This window comes from Seriola dumerili, unplaced genomic scaffold (genome assembly GCF_002260705.1).
Source record: "Seriola dumerili isolate Sdu_G_001 unplaced genomic scaffold, Sdu_1.0 BDQW01000866.1, whole genome shotgun sequence".
Lineage (NCBI taxonomy): Eukaryota > Metazoa > Chordata > Actinopteri > Carangiformes > Carangidae > Seriola > Seriola dumerili.
In genome coordinates this window covers 42,812-59,440 of record NW_019175121.1, presented here as the reverse complement: position 1 = coordinate 59,440, position 16,629 = coordinate 42,812, and the positions used below count along the sequence as shown (strand labels likewise).

General features: G+C 44.9%; 2 protein-coding genes across 3 annotated transcripts; both read right to left on the bottom strand.

Annotated features, from left to right (window-relative positions):
* Positions 1 to 58: 58 nt before the first annotated feature.
* endog (endonuclease G) lies at positions 59 to 2,823 on the bottom strand. Of its 2 annotated transcripts, none has more exons than XM_022766557.1 (7): positions 2,640 to 2,823; positions 1,659 to 1,852; positions 1,389 to 1,530; positions 998 to 1,107; positions 834 to 915; positions 554 to 753; positions 59 to 418 (listed from the first exon to the last, which is right to left on the bottom strand). In XM_022766557.1, the coding sequence occupies exons 1-6, from the start codon at positions 2,799 to 2,801 to the stop codon at positions 556 to 558; spliced, it is 888 nt and encodes a 295-aa protein (XP_022622278.1). In that variant the 5' UTR covers positions 2,802 to 2,823; the 3' UTR covers positions 59 to 418; positions 554 to 555. The 2 variants fall into 2 exon arrangements, with proteins under 2 accessions (XP_022622278.1, XP_022622280.1); XM_022766559.1 differs by having other exon boundaries at positions 59 to 415.
* A 756-nt stretch (positions 2,824 to 3,579) lies between these two features.
* On the bottom strand, positions 3,580 to 16,615 carry ntng2 (netrin G2). The gene is made up of 15 exons (XM_022766535.1): positions 16,388 to 16,615; positions 13,820 to 14,078; positions 13,200 to 13,345; positions 12,044 to 12,282; positions 11,723 to 11,895; positions 11,236 to 11,259; positions 7,847 to 8,331; positions 7,337 to 7,752; positions 7,214 to 7,227; positions 6,207 to 6,290; positions 5,916 to 5,990; positions 5,075 to 5,242; positions 4,086 to 4,229; positions 3,799 to 3,888; positions 3,580 to 3,710 (listed from the first exon to the last, which is right to left on the bottom strand). The coding sequence occupies exons 1-15, from the start codon at positions 16,613 to 16,615 to the stop codon at positions 3,580 to 3,582; spliced, it is 2,676 nt and encodes an 891-aa protein (XP_022622256.1).
* Between the last annotated feature and the right edge of the window lie 14 nt (positions 16,616 to 16,629).

Here is a 16,629-nt window from a genome sequence, read left to right as displayed (position 1 = left end):
GACCTCAATGGACTCAGGAAAAGAATCAGACTGCACTGACACTTAATTTCTTTTAAACAAACTTTATTTAAAACACATGGATAATAGATCTTTATTGACCACAGAAAGAAAAAGAAATTAAATAATATGAAAGTCGAGCCATTAAAATAAGAAACAGAAACACCTGAGTCAGAGAGACTCGTATTCATCAGTAGATTATAGAGTTGACTTTTTATACAGTTAAGTAGAGGAAGTACCTGGACTTGGACCTGGATCAGACTGGAGAAAACCATCCTGTCTGAAATATGAGTTCAATATGTTTTCCACTCGGATCATGACGACACACAGACCTGAGACCAGCAGTAAAACCAGAACCCTTCCTGACCCCATAAGACTCAGGTCTCTGGACGGGTCTGGACCTCTACTTTAAAACCTGCTGCTGGAAACAGGAAACAAGAACTGAGGTCACAGATAGAACATCCAGCAGCAGAGGATTCTGGGTACGGTAGTTCATGTATCTGATATATTGTGGGTGTTGCAGTTCACTCGTGGGTGATGCATTGTGGGTACTGACATTTACTTGTGGGCGATGGCCTGCAGGCTGCTCGTTCTCTTCATGATGTTCGGGACAAACAGAAGTCCTGACGCTCTCTCCACAGTTTCTATGGGAACCAGGAAACGCTCCAGAGGAACCTTGTCATCTATTGGTCCATTTGGTAAAACGTACGACCGAAGCTCCACCCCCCTACCATCGGCCTGCTCCAGGATCAGCACCTGAGGAGACCGGACGGGAGACGTCATCCTCTGACAGAAAGACAGGTGACATCATCATCCTTATCATCAGGTAGACTCACCTTGAAGAAGTGTGTTGGCACAGCGACGTGGTTTCGCCCAATAACCTGATAATGAACGTAGAGTTTCCCATCAGCCTCCTGCCTGAAACACACACCTGAAGATGTCACCTTACAGCTCCTCCCACTGAGCAGTCAGACACCACAGAAGAAGAAGCCGAGGTTACCTGGGCAGGTAGAGCGGGCCAGTGCAGACGTACACGTTGAGGTAGCGTTTGGTCAGAGAGCGACACAGTTTCTCCAGATTGTTCCAGGTGTTCTGGTTCAAGTTAGGGTTCTAAAAGGAACACAGAACACACACATTCAACCATCAGTCAGAGTGTGTGTGTGTGTGTGTGTGTGTGTGTGTGTGTGTGTGTGTGTGTATGCCACCCTTGGGTGTGTGTTGTGGTGTTGTGTGTGTGTGTGTAATGCAACCTGCGTTTGTGTGTGTGTATGCGCCCCTGTGTGGTGTGTTGTGTTGTACCTGTGTGTGTGTGTGTTGTATGACCTGTTGTGTGTTGTGGGTGTATACCTGTGTGTGTGTGTGTGTGTGTGTGTGTGTGTGTGTGTGTGTACCTGTGGAGCGACGTTGCTCAGGTAGAAGGTGTCCTCCATAGCTTTCTGACTCCACTTGTGATTGGCTGCAGCAGCCAGGTGACCTCTGTCAAAGCCACTCCCTTTGAAGTCAGCGTTGGTCGATCTGTGAAACATGTGTATGCTGGAAAGGGCGGGGTTTAAACAGAGAGGGGCGGGGTTAAGTCAGTCCCTGCTGTTTACATGATTACAGCTGCAGCAGTTAGTAAACAAACAAATCAACAGTGATTCACACTGACAGGATTGTCTCACCTGTCGTCCTCTTTGAAGTCGCAGTACTTCCTGTCTGACGGGCCACTCAGAGACGAGGGATTCAGCCTCTCTATTACCCAGGATGCAGTGCGTGTGCGAGGGTCGTAGGAGGTGACGTAGGACTCTCTGGTCTTGATGTTGGCCAATGAGGGGAAGCCATACTTCATCACAGCTCCTGACTTACCTGGACTCAACTGGGAGCAGAGTCAGGTGAGTCACTGAACTGATTCATCAGAAAAATGACCAACAGCTTTGATGAATCCAGTTCATCCCATGAAGAAATGTAACATATGACATATATGTTCCTATAAGAGGATATATTATCATCACATATATTCGTCCTCTGATATATGAAGATATATGTTTATTACATATATGAAATACTCAAGAGTAAAATTTGTGCATGTACATATATTAAAAATATCTATATGATGAATTTGTACATAGGAAACATATGCTTGCCAATTATTTTAACATGTTAACATATATTTGATTTAATTTATTAAAACAACATACAAAAAAATCAAAAGAATCTATGTTTATAAATATATTGATTAATTTCTCATTAATTTTAAACATGTCTAACTTCACATTCTGTGAAAGGGTTCATATATATATATATATATATACAGTATAATAGCAACTTATTGTGACAGGCTGTGGATGGATATATATTATATAACATCTGCCTAAAATATACAGACATGTATTGGATATATGTCAATTTATGAAGTTTTTCCAATTTCTAATTGGTTGTATAATTTTTACATATGTGTACATATAAAATAAAAATGTATGTTTCATATATGTTAACTCAGTATCTGAACATGTATTAGCTACATTTGCGTTTGTTGTTTCAGTTTGTGAAAAGTGGAGATTTGATGCTTTATTTTATTGAATGTGACAGGATGTGTTGAGGTCGCGCGCGCGTACACACACACACACACACACACACACACTCTCTCTCTCTCTCTCTCTCACCGTCAGCTCGGAGGCCTGGACTCTCGGGACCGGGACCACCGGGACTCTGTTGAGCAAACCGTCCTCCTCCTCCCCGCCTCTGAGGCTCAGTAGGCGGCTGACCGCAGCTCCGAGTCCCGCTCCAAACACCAAGGTCGCTCCGGTCCTACACCACCGTCTCATGGTGCCGGTGGTTTAGCTGCTATTGACGCGCTCTGATGACGTCACACGGCGACACGGAAAGCCAACGTGTTTTTTATAAAGCGTGTGTGTGAGAGAGAGAGAGAGAGAGAGAGAGAGGAGGGATTTGAGAACTGTATGTCTGTTTTAAATCTTAAATAGTTTGTTTTATTTTTTCCTTCTGACACTCTTGTAATATGTGATTGTGATCAGTGCTCTATAAGTAAACTTTATTACAATGCAAATAATAACTACATTATTTTTTAAATGACAGTTACATCCTCCGTGTTCATGTTTATATAGTTCTTTATTTCCAGCAGCTCTAACAGGATGTTTTATTTTGTTAACTGCTGCTCGTCTGGTTAGCTGATAATGGATCGTTAAATAAAGTTGTCTGAGTTTGAATCTGAGTCCTCAGGTAGTTTAACATGTCACAGACACCTGAGTCCACACGTTCAAGCAGCAGGAAAGGCAAAGAGAGAATTTCACAATGAAAGTCGTTGCTTTGAGGATCTTTTCGTCAGCGGTACAGACGCAGAAACTTTACAGACCACACACTTTAAAAACAGTGTCCTCAGTTTGCTTGTGAAACAGTTACACACAGGAACAGGATGTGATGTCATATCCTGTTCCAACAGGTGACAGGTGGATTTCAGTAAAAAAACAACAATAAACAACAGTCAGTAAACAGTAAACTGGTTCTTCTTGGTTTTATATCGTGTTAAATTTTTATCACTCTGTGATGTCATCAGCAGGCGTGGCCTCAGCTCAGTGGGCGGACTCAGCAGGAGGCAGAGGTGATCAGACTAAGGGTCAGCAGGTAAAGGTGTGAGGTCAGAGACGATGAGGAGCCTTCAGCGTTGTCAGGGCAACCACTCTTCTTCAGACAGACACTTTTCTCGCATAATGTACCTGCACACATGATGACATCATCAGTCCCTGCCCACAACACCTGACTCATGACATAACTGGGCCCCACCCACACCAGGTGAGTAATTACCTGTGAAGTTATCTGGACAGAGGCAGCGCTGGAAGTCAACGCAAGTTCCTCCGTTCTGACAAATCAAACGCTCCTTGTCACAAACGTTCACTGAGGAGACAGGACATGACTGTTATCATAATTACCATTTTAATTGATCACAAGTATTATAATCAATAATCAGTTATTGGAAACATGATTGATAGCATGAGGAGTGGTTTGATATGACACTGTCTGACATCACATGCCACCTGAACACAGGTAAAAACACTGTATCAGGTGTCGTAGTGGTTCTGAAGCCCGTGTACCTGTGCAGCTGGCTTTGCCTCCTCTCCAGGTGTATCCAGGTAAACAGGAGTCACAGCGCCTCCCTGCACCTCCATCTTTACACTGACAGAGACCAGACTCAGAACAGTGAGGAGAAACACTGCCGTCTGCATCGCACTCACACTCTGACAGAGACAGAGATGATGATGATGATGATTATCATTATTATTATTGTTATTATTTTTTATTTCAAACTCAAATTAAGGAAAAAGAAAAAAAACTTTTAAAAGAAGGAAGAGAGTTGGAAACGGACCATCCGTCTATGTTCAGGGGAAAACAAATCACAGACAGGTAAGACACCTGTGTGGGCTCTCGGCAGAGAAAGACATCAGTTTTACTGGTATTGATTAAATGAACATTATCAACCAGAAGCTTTTAGTTCAGGTGTAGACGTGTTCTATCATGTTGATAAATGATCAATGATTGATCAATCATGTTGAGCAGCGTGTTTCCAGAGTTTGATCTGATTCATTCATGGATTTTTGTTGCTCTTACCCAATTATGAGTTATGGGGATGTGACTATTATTTAGAATTATTTAAGCTTAACGCTGAAGACACAAAATGTGAGAGTATGGTTTATTGTTAATGAAGTATAACAAATCTAATCTAATAAACAAATGTACTGTAAAAATATTTAATCATCATCATCAATGAATAACAGTTTAATGAGGAAATATCAACCTTAGGTTAAAACTCTACTGACCGCACAAAACAGACAGGACTGAGAATCAAAGGAAGGAAAGGACAGTGAGTCATCCTGAGCGTCCTTTTAAAGGTAACCAAAGGTAAACTTGACATTATTATTATTATTAGTATTATTATTACTATTATTAGTATGATTGGTTGGTTGGTTGCAGGAAAAAAAATCAAACTCCAGTCACTCATGTAACTGAACATATTTAGTAATAAATAATAAACTGGACATAGAGACATAGAACGTGTGTGTGTGTGTGTGTGTGTGTTACTGACCCATACAGATGTTCTCGTCGTCCAATGACAGCGAGGTGTTTCTATAGTAACCGAGGCGACAGAACTGACAGTTCTGTCCTCGCGTGTTGTGTTTGCAGCTCACACACGTGACCACATTGATGAAGTCGATGTAGCTGCAGCGATTGGAGTGGCCGTTACACTCACAGTCTGACACAGAGACAGAGACCGTTACTAACACACTCACCTGGAGTCAGTCCTATGAGTCACACACTGGATCAACAGTTGGATCAACATCTGAGATCATACTACTGGGTAACGTAACCTGACATGCAACTTACTAACTCTAACTAACTCACTGTGAGTACAGTGAAATTACTGTGTCATGACAGTTAACAAAGAAGCTCCACACATCATAGATAACCCCGCCCACAGCACCAGAACACAGCATGGCCGAAATCAAACAATTGGACAGGTGAGACAACATGAACACTAATGGAGATGGGATGGATCTGTGGTCCAATCACAGCCAACATTCTTTCTACTGTAGCAGGTCACATGACTGCACAGCTTTGTTACAGGTCTGTTTGTGTTTCTTCTCTCTGGTGACCCTTACCCTGAAAATGATCAATCTGTAGTGAATCACAGTGGGAGGGGTCAGAAATACAGAGGAGGGGTCAGAAAGATAAGGGGTGGAGCCAGTGCCTAAACATCTACTGTCACGTTTGATTGACATTTGTTGAAACAATAAACAAGGATGCCAAAATATCTAAACACACTTTCAGTTTATCTGGGAGTGGCTATTTATTCAAGGGGAGGGATCATCTGTCAGGGCGTGGGCGCAGTATGGGAGAAGGAGTCAGCTGGTTGGAGGTAGTCTTACCCTGGAAGGTGACGTAGGCGATTTTGGACAGTTGACTGAACTTTGGTCCTCCTGGAATCAGAAGCTTCTGGGTCGCTTTGGACACAAAGCAAGGTGTGTAACCATGGCAACAGTAAGGTAGCAACTAACCAAAACTCTAAGGTCGGGGTTTGACCTCTGAACTAACCACCAATTAGAGCTCAGAACTAAACAGCATCAGGTACAGTTACTACTACTTCTACTACTCATGTTGGTACTGCAGTTCTAATGCTAGCCAGTAGGCGGCTGGTCTAACACTGTTTGTACATGTACCTTTTTTCTCGTAGCCTTTTCCCTCTTTCTCACCAACACTTTCCTCCTTGGATTCTGTCTTTGTTTCCTCTTTGGCCTCAGCAGCTGTTTGGTTCCACAAAGGAGAGGGTTTCAGTTCATTTGAGGATTGATCAACACGCTGGTCCTGTTGGTTTTAACTTTATGTCTCTTCCCTCATTTATCCAACCGGTTTGTTTGCTGCCAGTTTTCCATGTGTACTTACATCTTCTAAAAAAACACAAGGCACCAGCAGCAACTTTTCACCAGGAAGTACAAGGGAATAATGGATCTGGTTTACTTTACAGAAAGGAGGACTTGAAACCTGCTTGATGTCAGTGATTTATCACAATGAACACAATTAACTGATGAAGAAATCATTTTGTTGTTTCTTGGTGATACAACTGTATAACCCTAACCCTAAGTAGCCAGATTATGACAAGAAATTCACAATACAAGGACTTGTCTGTACCTTTCTGCTCTTCTGTCTTCTCTTGTTTAGAGTCTTTCTTTTCATTGGACTGTCCTGATGGTTGGCCAACAGCTGAAGCCTTTTCAGAGTTTCCTTCTTTTTGAGCTGCTGAAGGAGACAAGCCTAATCCTGGATCATCTACTGCTGGAACAGAATCTGGTCCAGATTCCGGACCAGAACCTGCACGATCTGGTACAGGAGAATCTGGTCCTCTACTTTGTATTTCCCCTGTGTCTGGTCCTGTTGAGATGGAATCCAGTGCAGGATCAACTGAATCTGATTCAGAAGCATCAATAGATCCAAGAGAATCATCAGGAATGATGCCAGGATCATCAACAGGCACTGGTTCGGAAGATTGTCCAGCATCTGATCCAGAATCTGGTCCTGGTTTAGCTGGATTTGTATCTTCCGGAAAAGGGAAAGTGAAGTCCACAGGGGCCAAATCGGCAGCAGGGTCAGACCGATCTAGGATGGTGGAGCTTGTGTCTGGTGCAGCATCACCTCCTGCTTCTTCAGAGGGAAGTGACAAGGACTCTACAGGAGCATCGGGAGCTGGAGGGGGAGCATCAGGAGGAGACACTTCAGGAGTTACTCCATCAGGAGAAGGTACATCAGGAAGAGGTACATCTATCAGAGAGTCTGGAGTCCTAGAGAATGGCACTTCTGGAGGAACGTCTGGAGGAGGTACATCAGGAAGAGGTACATCTGGAGGAGGTACATCTGGAGGAGGTACATCAGGAAGAGGTACATCAGGAGAAGGTACATCAGGAAGAGGTACATCTGGAGAAGGTACATCAGGAAGAGGTACATCTGCAGGAGGTACAGCGGGAGATGGTACATCTGGAGAAGGTACAGGAGGAGGTGGTACATCTGGTAGAGATACATTAGAAAGAAGTATGTCTGGAGGTGGTACTGCTGGTGGTACATCAGCAGGTGGTACATCAGGAGGAGATACAGCAGTAGGATTTCCACCAGGAGGTAGTACATCTGGAGAAGATACAGCTGGAGGTGGTATATCAGGAAGTTGTACATCAGGAGGAGGTACAGCAGGAGGAGCTCCACCAGGAGGAAGTACATCTGGAGGAGATACATCAGGGGAAGATACATCTGGCAGTGGTACATCAGGAGGAGGTACATCTTGAGGTAGTATATATCTAGTGTCTGAAGGAACCTCAGGAGAGGTTGTGTCAGCTCCTGCTGTAGGTGAAGCATTTCCAGTCTGACTGGTTGGGGCTGACACTGTGGGTGGAGCATCTCCAGATGGAGCCCTATCACCTGGTGGGGTTATTTCTGGGATGGTTGTTAGAAGTGGGACTCCGGTTGATGTAGTACCATCAGCAGATAGGGTAGTACTGGTGATCAGGTTGGTAGTATCAGTCCCAGAGAAGGCGGAGTCTGTGCTGTCTGGTGAGGAGGTGGAGTCAAACGGTAGAGTCACTGGGTCAGAAATAGACACCTCAGAGTCAGTACTGTAGCCTGGGATTATGGGGCTCTTGGTATTGATGTTACTGGAGAGACTGGAGGTGCTACTAGTGGTACTGGGAATGGTGGTGTCTGGTACTGTGAGAGCTGGTTTGGACACAGTTTCTCCAGTCTCCAAAGCAGGACTGCTGGACAGAGCTGTATTTGTTGTACGTCCTGCTGTACCCTGGAAGTCTGGAAACGCATCAGAACCTGTTCTACAAACAGTGCTGCTGACAGCAGTAAAAACTGTAGTACCAGTAACAGCTGTTGTCGTAGCAGATTCAACACCAGCTTTAGGAAAGTCATCAGTATCACTAGTACTACTGAGGTAGGTTGTTAAACTAGTATCAGTCATGGAAATACTAATAGTATATACACTGTCCATGTCAAATACAGATTTAGTGTCATAACTAGTACTTGTCTCTGCAGTACTCCATGTGTCAGTGGTAGTAGAAGTACTTCCTATATCTGTAACAGTAAGAGGACTTTGTGTGCTTGTATAGATTGCATCAGTAATTAATGTGTACATAAAAATTGTTGTTGTACTATCAGTAGTAATAGTAGGGTCAGTAGTGGAAATGCCAATAGTTGTAGCAGTGTTTATAGTAGTAGTACTGTCAGTAGGTGTAGTCCTGTCAGTAATAGTAGCATAAGTTCTGGTGTCAGTAGTAATAGTGATGTCAGTAGTAGAACTATCAGTAGTAGTAGTCTCAGTAGTGGTAGCAGTAGTAGTAGGAGTAGTAGTGTCAGTCACTCCATCTGATGAGGCAGAGGGTCTATCAGATGCTGCTGAGTTAGAGTCACCGGCCGCTGTCAGAGAAGAAGAGTTACTCTCTTTAGTGAATCTCAGTTTTCGGTTCTCTACAGACACTGACTGAACTCTGCAGAACGTTACAGGACAGAACACTGGTTTTCAATTTAATGAAATTTGAATAACGGCATCCCACGATGCCCCTCTCCCCCAACCCTCAACCCCCTTACAAACTGCCCTCACACCCACCGGCTGACAGTAGACTCCAAAATAAATCAGACCATCGAATACATGTGGATAATGATGCATAACGATGTGATAACTTTATCCCAAACCTCCTGAACCCACAAAACATACAGATCCTGCTTCCAAACCTGAACCTCAGTTTGCCACTGAACCTGAAGATGAACCATGGTGGGCCATCACAGTCTTGGTAATTGATGGGAAATACTACGTGTTGTATCGATTTGCCTATTGTGGCTAACACTAGCAGTGCTAGCACCAGCAGCTAGTCCTTGCACACGTTGGTTGAATGGTTTTATACGAAACAACATTTTTTTCATTTTTCTGGATCTGCCAAACTGAGCTGGTTCTGTCCTGCTTTCCTGTTTACAACATCCTGGCATCAGAAGGGAGAGGTGGGGGTCTGTCTGTCAGGGCTGCAGCTCCACCTAGTGGTGGGTGGCTGTCCAACATCTTAGATGCAACAGTTAACCGGTGTTCTACATGAATAAAATATTAATAATTAGTTTAACCGACCAGTATTTCCAGTGCCAACGAGTGAGGTTGACGTATATGACGTTACCATCACACACATCCCTGCCACACCACAACTATCACTTGAAGCTCAGTGGGTTTCTATTGAGCCTCATAGCCTGAAGCTGGAGTTGCACATCTCTGTGCTGCGTTCAGATGAATGTGGACAGTGGCCACCCAGATACATTTTTGCGACTGTTCATTTTATACCGTATCTTTTATATGTCCTGCTTGATGTGTAGGTCCACACAGTGTGTAGTTTTGTTAGGAGCTGTTGATCAAGGAGATGAATCATGAACGTTGAGCTTCATTTAGTTTGGAGTCTACTACAGTCACCTGATCCCAACAGATTTGTTCTGCAGACCTTCACCGGACTCTAATGTTTCTCTAATGGAGACCAGTTCCACACACTGCTGGACAGATTCCACTCCACAGTTTCACTGCTGCAGGAATGAGATGAGTTTGAAATATTCTAAAGCTAAATATCAACTTTCAGATGAGAAACTGGTTGTCTCTGACCAGAGGTGTGTGTGTTACATCTCTATATCACACAGATCTTTATTCTCTATCATTACTATTTTCTCTTGTCACTGTTGCATCTTGTAGAATGGATCTGTTCTTCTGTGTGTGTGTGTGTGTGTGTGTGTGTGTGTGTGTGTGTGTGTGTGTGTGTGTGTGTGTGTGTGTGTGTGCATGCGTGCATGTGTGTGAGGCGATTGCCAGGTTAAAACAGATGAGCTCAGATTAAACACACACACCATCTGCTAGTGTGTTAACTTGCTTTGAACCACAGATTAACGCTCAATTTCCTCCCAGAATGCACTCTGATTTTTAAAGGATGACACTGGGATTAATTTCTGTTCCCATGTTTCTGGGTGGAAGTGATTGACAGGGACAAACATCAAACATTACATTGGATTTCTACAGAGTCAGACCTTTTTGTTCAGAAACACCAGACTCCACTGACAACAACAGTGATTTTACTTTTCAGAACATGGGTTAAATAAAATATCTATCTAGCTATCTATCTATGGAGCTGGTTTCCACCTCCTCGATGGGTTAGTTAGTAGTGCCAACACAGTAACTAGTAGTTACTAGTAGTTACTGTCAGTGGTGAAAGAAGTTCAGATCAGATCTTTACTGAGGTAAAACTACAACACAATAACAAACAGACAAGTTTGTCCCTGTCAATCATTTTCACCATGGCAACAAGGTAGCTACAATCAGTGACACTGTCACATTTAAAATGGTTTCTGAGCTCAAAGCTCATATCTGTTCCCATGATGCAACACTGACCACGTTACTACGTTTTTATGTCTTTGACTAAGAGACAGAAAGGGCTGAGGGACAGACAGGTGAACAGACAGGTGAGCAGACAGAGAGGTGAGCAGACAGACAGACAGACAGACAGACAGGTGAGCAGACAGACTGACAGACAGACAGACAGACAGACAGACAGACAGACAGACAGACAGACAGACAGGTGAGCAGACAGACTGACAGACAGACAGACAGACAGACAGACAGACAGACAGACAGACAGACAGACAGACAGATAGACAGACAGACAGACAGGTGTCAGTACTTACTGGCTGATGGTTCAGCTACTTCACCTGAAAAAGACACAACATGTTAATGAGGTGTGATTATGAGTGGAGTCGTGTTCCCTCCACTGTGATCCATCACTGGACCAAACTGGATCAGGACCAGTCTGGATCCACCTCACCAGGATCATCAGTAGAGGACCACAAACAGGACAAGACAGAAGAACAAGTTTTACCCAGAAGCCACCAGGACACTTCCTCCAATATCACAGACCACCACACACACACACACACACGCATGCATGCACACACGCACACACACACACACGCATGCACACGACTGACAACAAACCTCTTCATATATTTTCTTATGGTGTACTGATGTCAGTGGCTGGGAGGAGTCACACTGTTCTGAGTTCTGATTGGTTCCTAAATGTTTCAGTCTTTCTCACTTTGACTTTTATTCAAACAGCATGACACACTGTGTATCTACCTGTGTGTGTGTGTGTGTGGGGGGGGTACAGGTACATACAGGTATTGGCAGTGCCTTTGGGCAGGGGCAGGTATGATCCAGGTCTCCAGCTGCGGGACTTGAACCCTCGTCTGCAGCGCTGACAGTCCTGTCCCGTTGTGTTGTGGTCACATTCACACTGCAGGGTCGCATCTCGTAACACACATTGAGACGCATGCAGATTACACTTACACCTGCAGGAGCACACACACACACACACACACACACACACACACACACACACACACCTGTCTGACATCAGTCTCTGCAACAGACACTCTGACATCACAGCCTCCTCGCTCAGTGATTGGTCATCTGAGTTATGGTGGGTGCAGTTGTTACCTGGCAGGTACGTCAATGTTGGAGATGGCATAGAAGTACTTGAGCAGGTTGTCTCTCTGGACGTAGGTCCCGCCCAGCGCGGGGCGGAGCAGTCTCAGACGGAGGTTGGTGAAGGTGAAGAAATCTCTCAGACCCTTCATGGTCTCCATCCGTGTGTACAGAGCGTCCATGTTGATCAGCTTCGGACCCGCGAACACTCCGAACCGAGCGCGCACCTCGAACACCACAGTCTTCTCCTCCTGTCAGACAGCAGGAGTCAGATCACCTGTCAGCTACACAACACCTGTCCCATCACACCTGCTGTTCACTCTCGCAGTTTCCAAGATTAACTTCAACTATTACTGTGTTAGAGTCTGTATCATTATGTAGTACAGTAGGAACATATTACAATCCTGCTTACTTCTTCTTCTTCTTCTTAATCTTCCGTAAAGATTTCGGCATGTAACTAGTCCCATAGCTTCAAGAAAACCCAGAAAATACTTTGACATAGAAACATGGTTGAAACCTTAAATGGGTCTTTTTGAGTTAAATTGCTACTTTGATAACTTTTATGGTTTCACAAAATCGCAGTTTACGTTTTGCATCACTTTTACACTTTTTTAGATTTTATAATGGGTGTGTATTGCACAGAATGGCCAAAGCCAGAGAGGATGACATCACGTGCAGTTTAACTGTCATCCTTGAAAATCTTCCTCAAGAAAAATCTGACAACCTCTTTTAAATCCAATTTCTATATAAAAACAAGAAATTGGTCTTATATCAGTTTTGGTCTCATTCTGATATCTTTTACAATTTTAGAGGTAATCCCCCCAAAGTGCAGAGAGGGCTGTCCAAAGCTTTTTAAACTGTGTTAAAACCTCAACCTTAAACTGTAGATACACATTTCATATATCATTGTCTTTATGGAAACCTTGGGATGCCAGTAGTGCTGAAATTTTCCCCATACAACTTTTTATTTTCTCTGTGTGATACAAAATTCAAACACAAGTTTCATCTTAAAAGTTGTCGTCGGCCTGGGGAGAAAGGGGGATGTATGTGCTTGTTTCCATCCTCCCATGAAGCATGTGAGGGATACACACCAAGCAGCAGGCACATTATCTGTTTCACAGTATGACCAGTATTAACAGTATGACCATTATAAGGTCCAGTCTCCCACCTTGGCTCCGACCCAGCGGGAGTACTGCTCGGTGCAGATCACCCGTGTTAAATTAGTCGGCGCTAAATCCGAGACTCGTTTAGGTGACATGCCGAAGACCTCCAGACAGTCGTCAGCGTAGAACTGATACGGCTGCCACGTCACACCTGCAACACACACAATGACTTATTACTGATGTGGTCGTTAGTCAGTTCATTGTCAATCACAGCTCCAGATTAATATATTTTGAGACAGCATCAACATTTGCAGCAATAACTACAACTTTAATTAAATTGATTAATCGTTATTAATGTTCATACTATATTGTTAATTTCTGATGACAATTGATAATCAATGCCCAACATGTTAAATTATTCCAACATTTACATCTTGTTTGTTTTTCTTTTCAACGGTGTCTTTGTTTCCTCCTGTGAGTCACCAATGTTTCAAACATCCTTCTTGTTCTGTGCAGATCCTGGTCTGTTCCTGGCTCTGCACCGGTCTCGGTCCTGTTCTCAGTGAGTCTGGGACTGATACAAGTGTGGGTCTTCACAGGTGAACCTGACCCGGCACCGTGCTGTGATCAGCTATGGAAGGTGTCCCAGACCAGACCCCCAGAGCCCCAGACCCAAACCAATCACCTTTGTCCATGGACTTCTCCAGCACCATGCTGGTTGGCCGGCCGTACTCAAAGGTGATGATGATGTCATCGACCACCTCCAGACTCTTGTTCCAGGACAGAGTGATGTTGGCCAATAGCGGCTCAGGATATCTGGACCATGTGACCGTCTGCCAATAGGTGATGAGGCCCCCCCTCTCCCTGTCCCCCATCAGCTGGGGAGGGTGAGACAGGTCGGGGCTAGACGCGTCACATTCATCACTGCACAGGTACGGGTTCTCCTGAGGACACACAGAACCAAACTCATCACATCAACCAGCTCAACACGTCTGAGGAGTGATGTCATCGCTCTTTAGATGACATCACAGACCTGAACTGAGACACAGCTTGAGTCACTGTGGGTCCAACTGTAAAAACAATGACGGATGAACAGCTGCTAATGCTAATGCTAACATTAGCTGTGTAGCAATAGCTAAACTTACATATAGCTCCTTTAAGACACTGATGTCTAATGATGATGTCTGTGTGTGTGTGTGTGTGTGTGTGTGTGTGTGTGTGTGTGTGTGTGTCCCACTAACATACATGTGCAGTGATGGATTAAAACTGATGTTAATCTGATCAGAGGTTTATCCTGTAACTTCAGCTGCTGCTGCCAACTGTCACAGTCGACCACTAAACAGGATTTAACCAACCATCACTGACTAACGCTGACAGACTCCAGCTAATGAGGGAAACACATCCTTCATGTCAGTGTGAGGTTAGTTAAAACACGTCACAGCAGAAACACAGCAGTTCTGTTCAGAACAGGGAGTGGAGCGACCAATCAGGTGGCATGGGACCATTCCTGTTGGCCTGGTTGTCGGACAATCCAGAGACCACAGCTCCCAGTACAGCTCCCACTACAGCTCCCAGTACATCTCCCACTACAGCTCCCACTTCAGCTCCCAGTACAGCTCCCAGTATAGCTCCTAGTACAACTCCCACTACAGCTTCCACTACAGCTCCCAGTACAGCTCACAGTATAGTTCCTACTACAGCTCCTAGTACAGCTCCCACTACAGCTTCCACTACAGCTCCCAGTACAGCTCCCAGTACAGCTCCCAGTATAGCTCCTAGTACAACTCCCACTACAGCTTCCACTACAGCTCACAGTATAGTTCCTACTACAGCTCCTAGTACAGCTCCCACTACAGCTTCCACTACAGCTCCCACTTCAGCTCCCAGTACAGCTCCCAGTACAGCTTCCACTACAGCTCCCAGTACAGCTCCAACTACAGCTCCCACTTCAGCTCCCAGTACAGCTCCCAGTACAGCTCCCAGTATAGCTCCTAGTACAACTCCCACTACAGCTCCCAGTACAGCTCCCACTACAGCTCCCACTACAGCTCCCACTTCAGCTCCCAGTACAGCTCCCAGTATAGCTCCTAGTACAACTCCCACTTCAGCTCACAGTATAGTTCCTACTACAGCTCCTAGTACAACTCCCACTACAGCTCCCAGTATAGTTCCTACTACAGCTCCTAGTACAGCTCCTAGTACAGCTCCTAGTACAGCTCCTAGTACAGCTCCTAGTACAGCTCCTAGTACAGCTCCTAGTACAGCTCCTACTACAGCTCCTAGTACAGCTCCCAGTATAGTTCCTACTACAGCTCCTACTACAGCTCCTAGTACAGCTACTACTACAGCTACTAGTACAGCTCCCACTTCAGCTCACAGTATAGTTCCTACTACAGCTCCTACTACAGCTCCTAGTACAGCTCCCAGTACAGCTCCTAGTACAGCTCCCAGTATAGTTCCTACTACAGCTCCCACTTCAGCTCCCAGTATAGTTCCTACTACAGCTCCTACTACAGCTCCTAGTACAGCTCCTAGTACAGCTCCTAGTACAGCTCCTAGTACAGCTCCCAGTATAGTTCCTAGTACAGCTCCTAGTACAGCTCCTAGTACAGCTCCCAGTATAGTTCCTACTACAGCTCCCACTTCAGCTCCCAGTATAGTTCCTACTACAGCTCCTACTACAGCTCCTAGTACAGCTCCTAGTACAGCTCCTAGTACAGCTCCTAGGTACAGCTCCTAGTACAGCTCCTAGTACAGCTCAGAGTGAGTCCAGTATAAACTGGTTAAGTCCTCAGAGTCTACTACAAGTAAAATATGTTTGCTGCTGTATTTACTGCTGACCTCTGACCTCTGTTGACACAGGGTCAGTTTTTGTTTCCTGTGAATTCTCATTGATGAATCATTAACAGTTGATTTCTGCTACATTCATCAATAATTCAGACTTCAGCTTCCCAAAGGATCAATTAGACAGAACCCGAGGACCTGCAGGAGGTCACCTGATCACTCTGAGGGGTCAGCAGATGACTGACAGGAGGAATGTCAGCAGTTGTTTAGTCTGCTCCTCAGAGAGTGATGCATTATGGGATGTCTGTTTACAGGAAGTCAGTTTGTTTAGTCCAGTTAAACCTGCAGGAGAAAAACCAGAACAGGAATGTTCTGATGCTGGTTCCAGTCTGGTGTGATCTGATCTATGTGTCTGTGCTCAGGTGTGTGTTAAGGTGTGTTCAGGTGTGTTCAGGTGTGTGTCACTGACCAGTGTACAGAATCTCTCAGGTGGGTTTCCACAGGTGATCCCGGGGGGGTCGACTCTGATCTGCATCACCTCCTTCATGTTGGCGGGTGGCGGCTGACAGGCATAGAACTCCCAGCCCGGCCCCGCCTCTGAGCCGCGCAGAGACCGACACACATCAAACAGATCTCCGGTCTGACTCTGGCCCAGTGCCGGTAGGAGGACAAGAAGGGGAAGGAGGGTGAGGGACATGGTGGACTGACCGT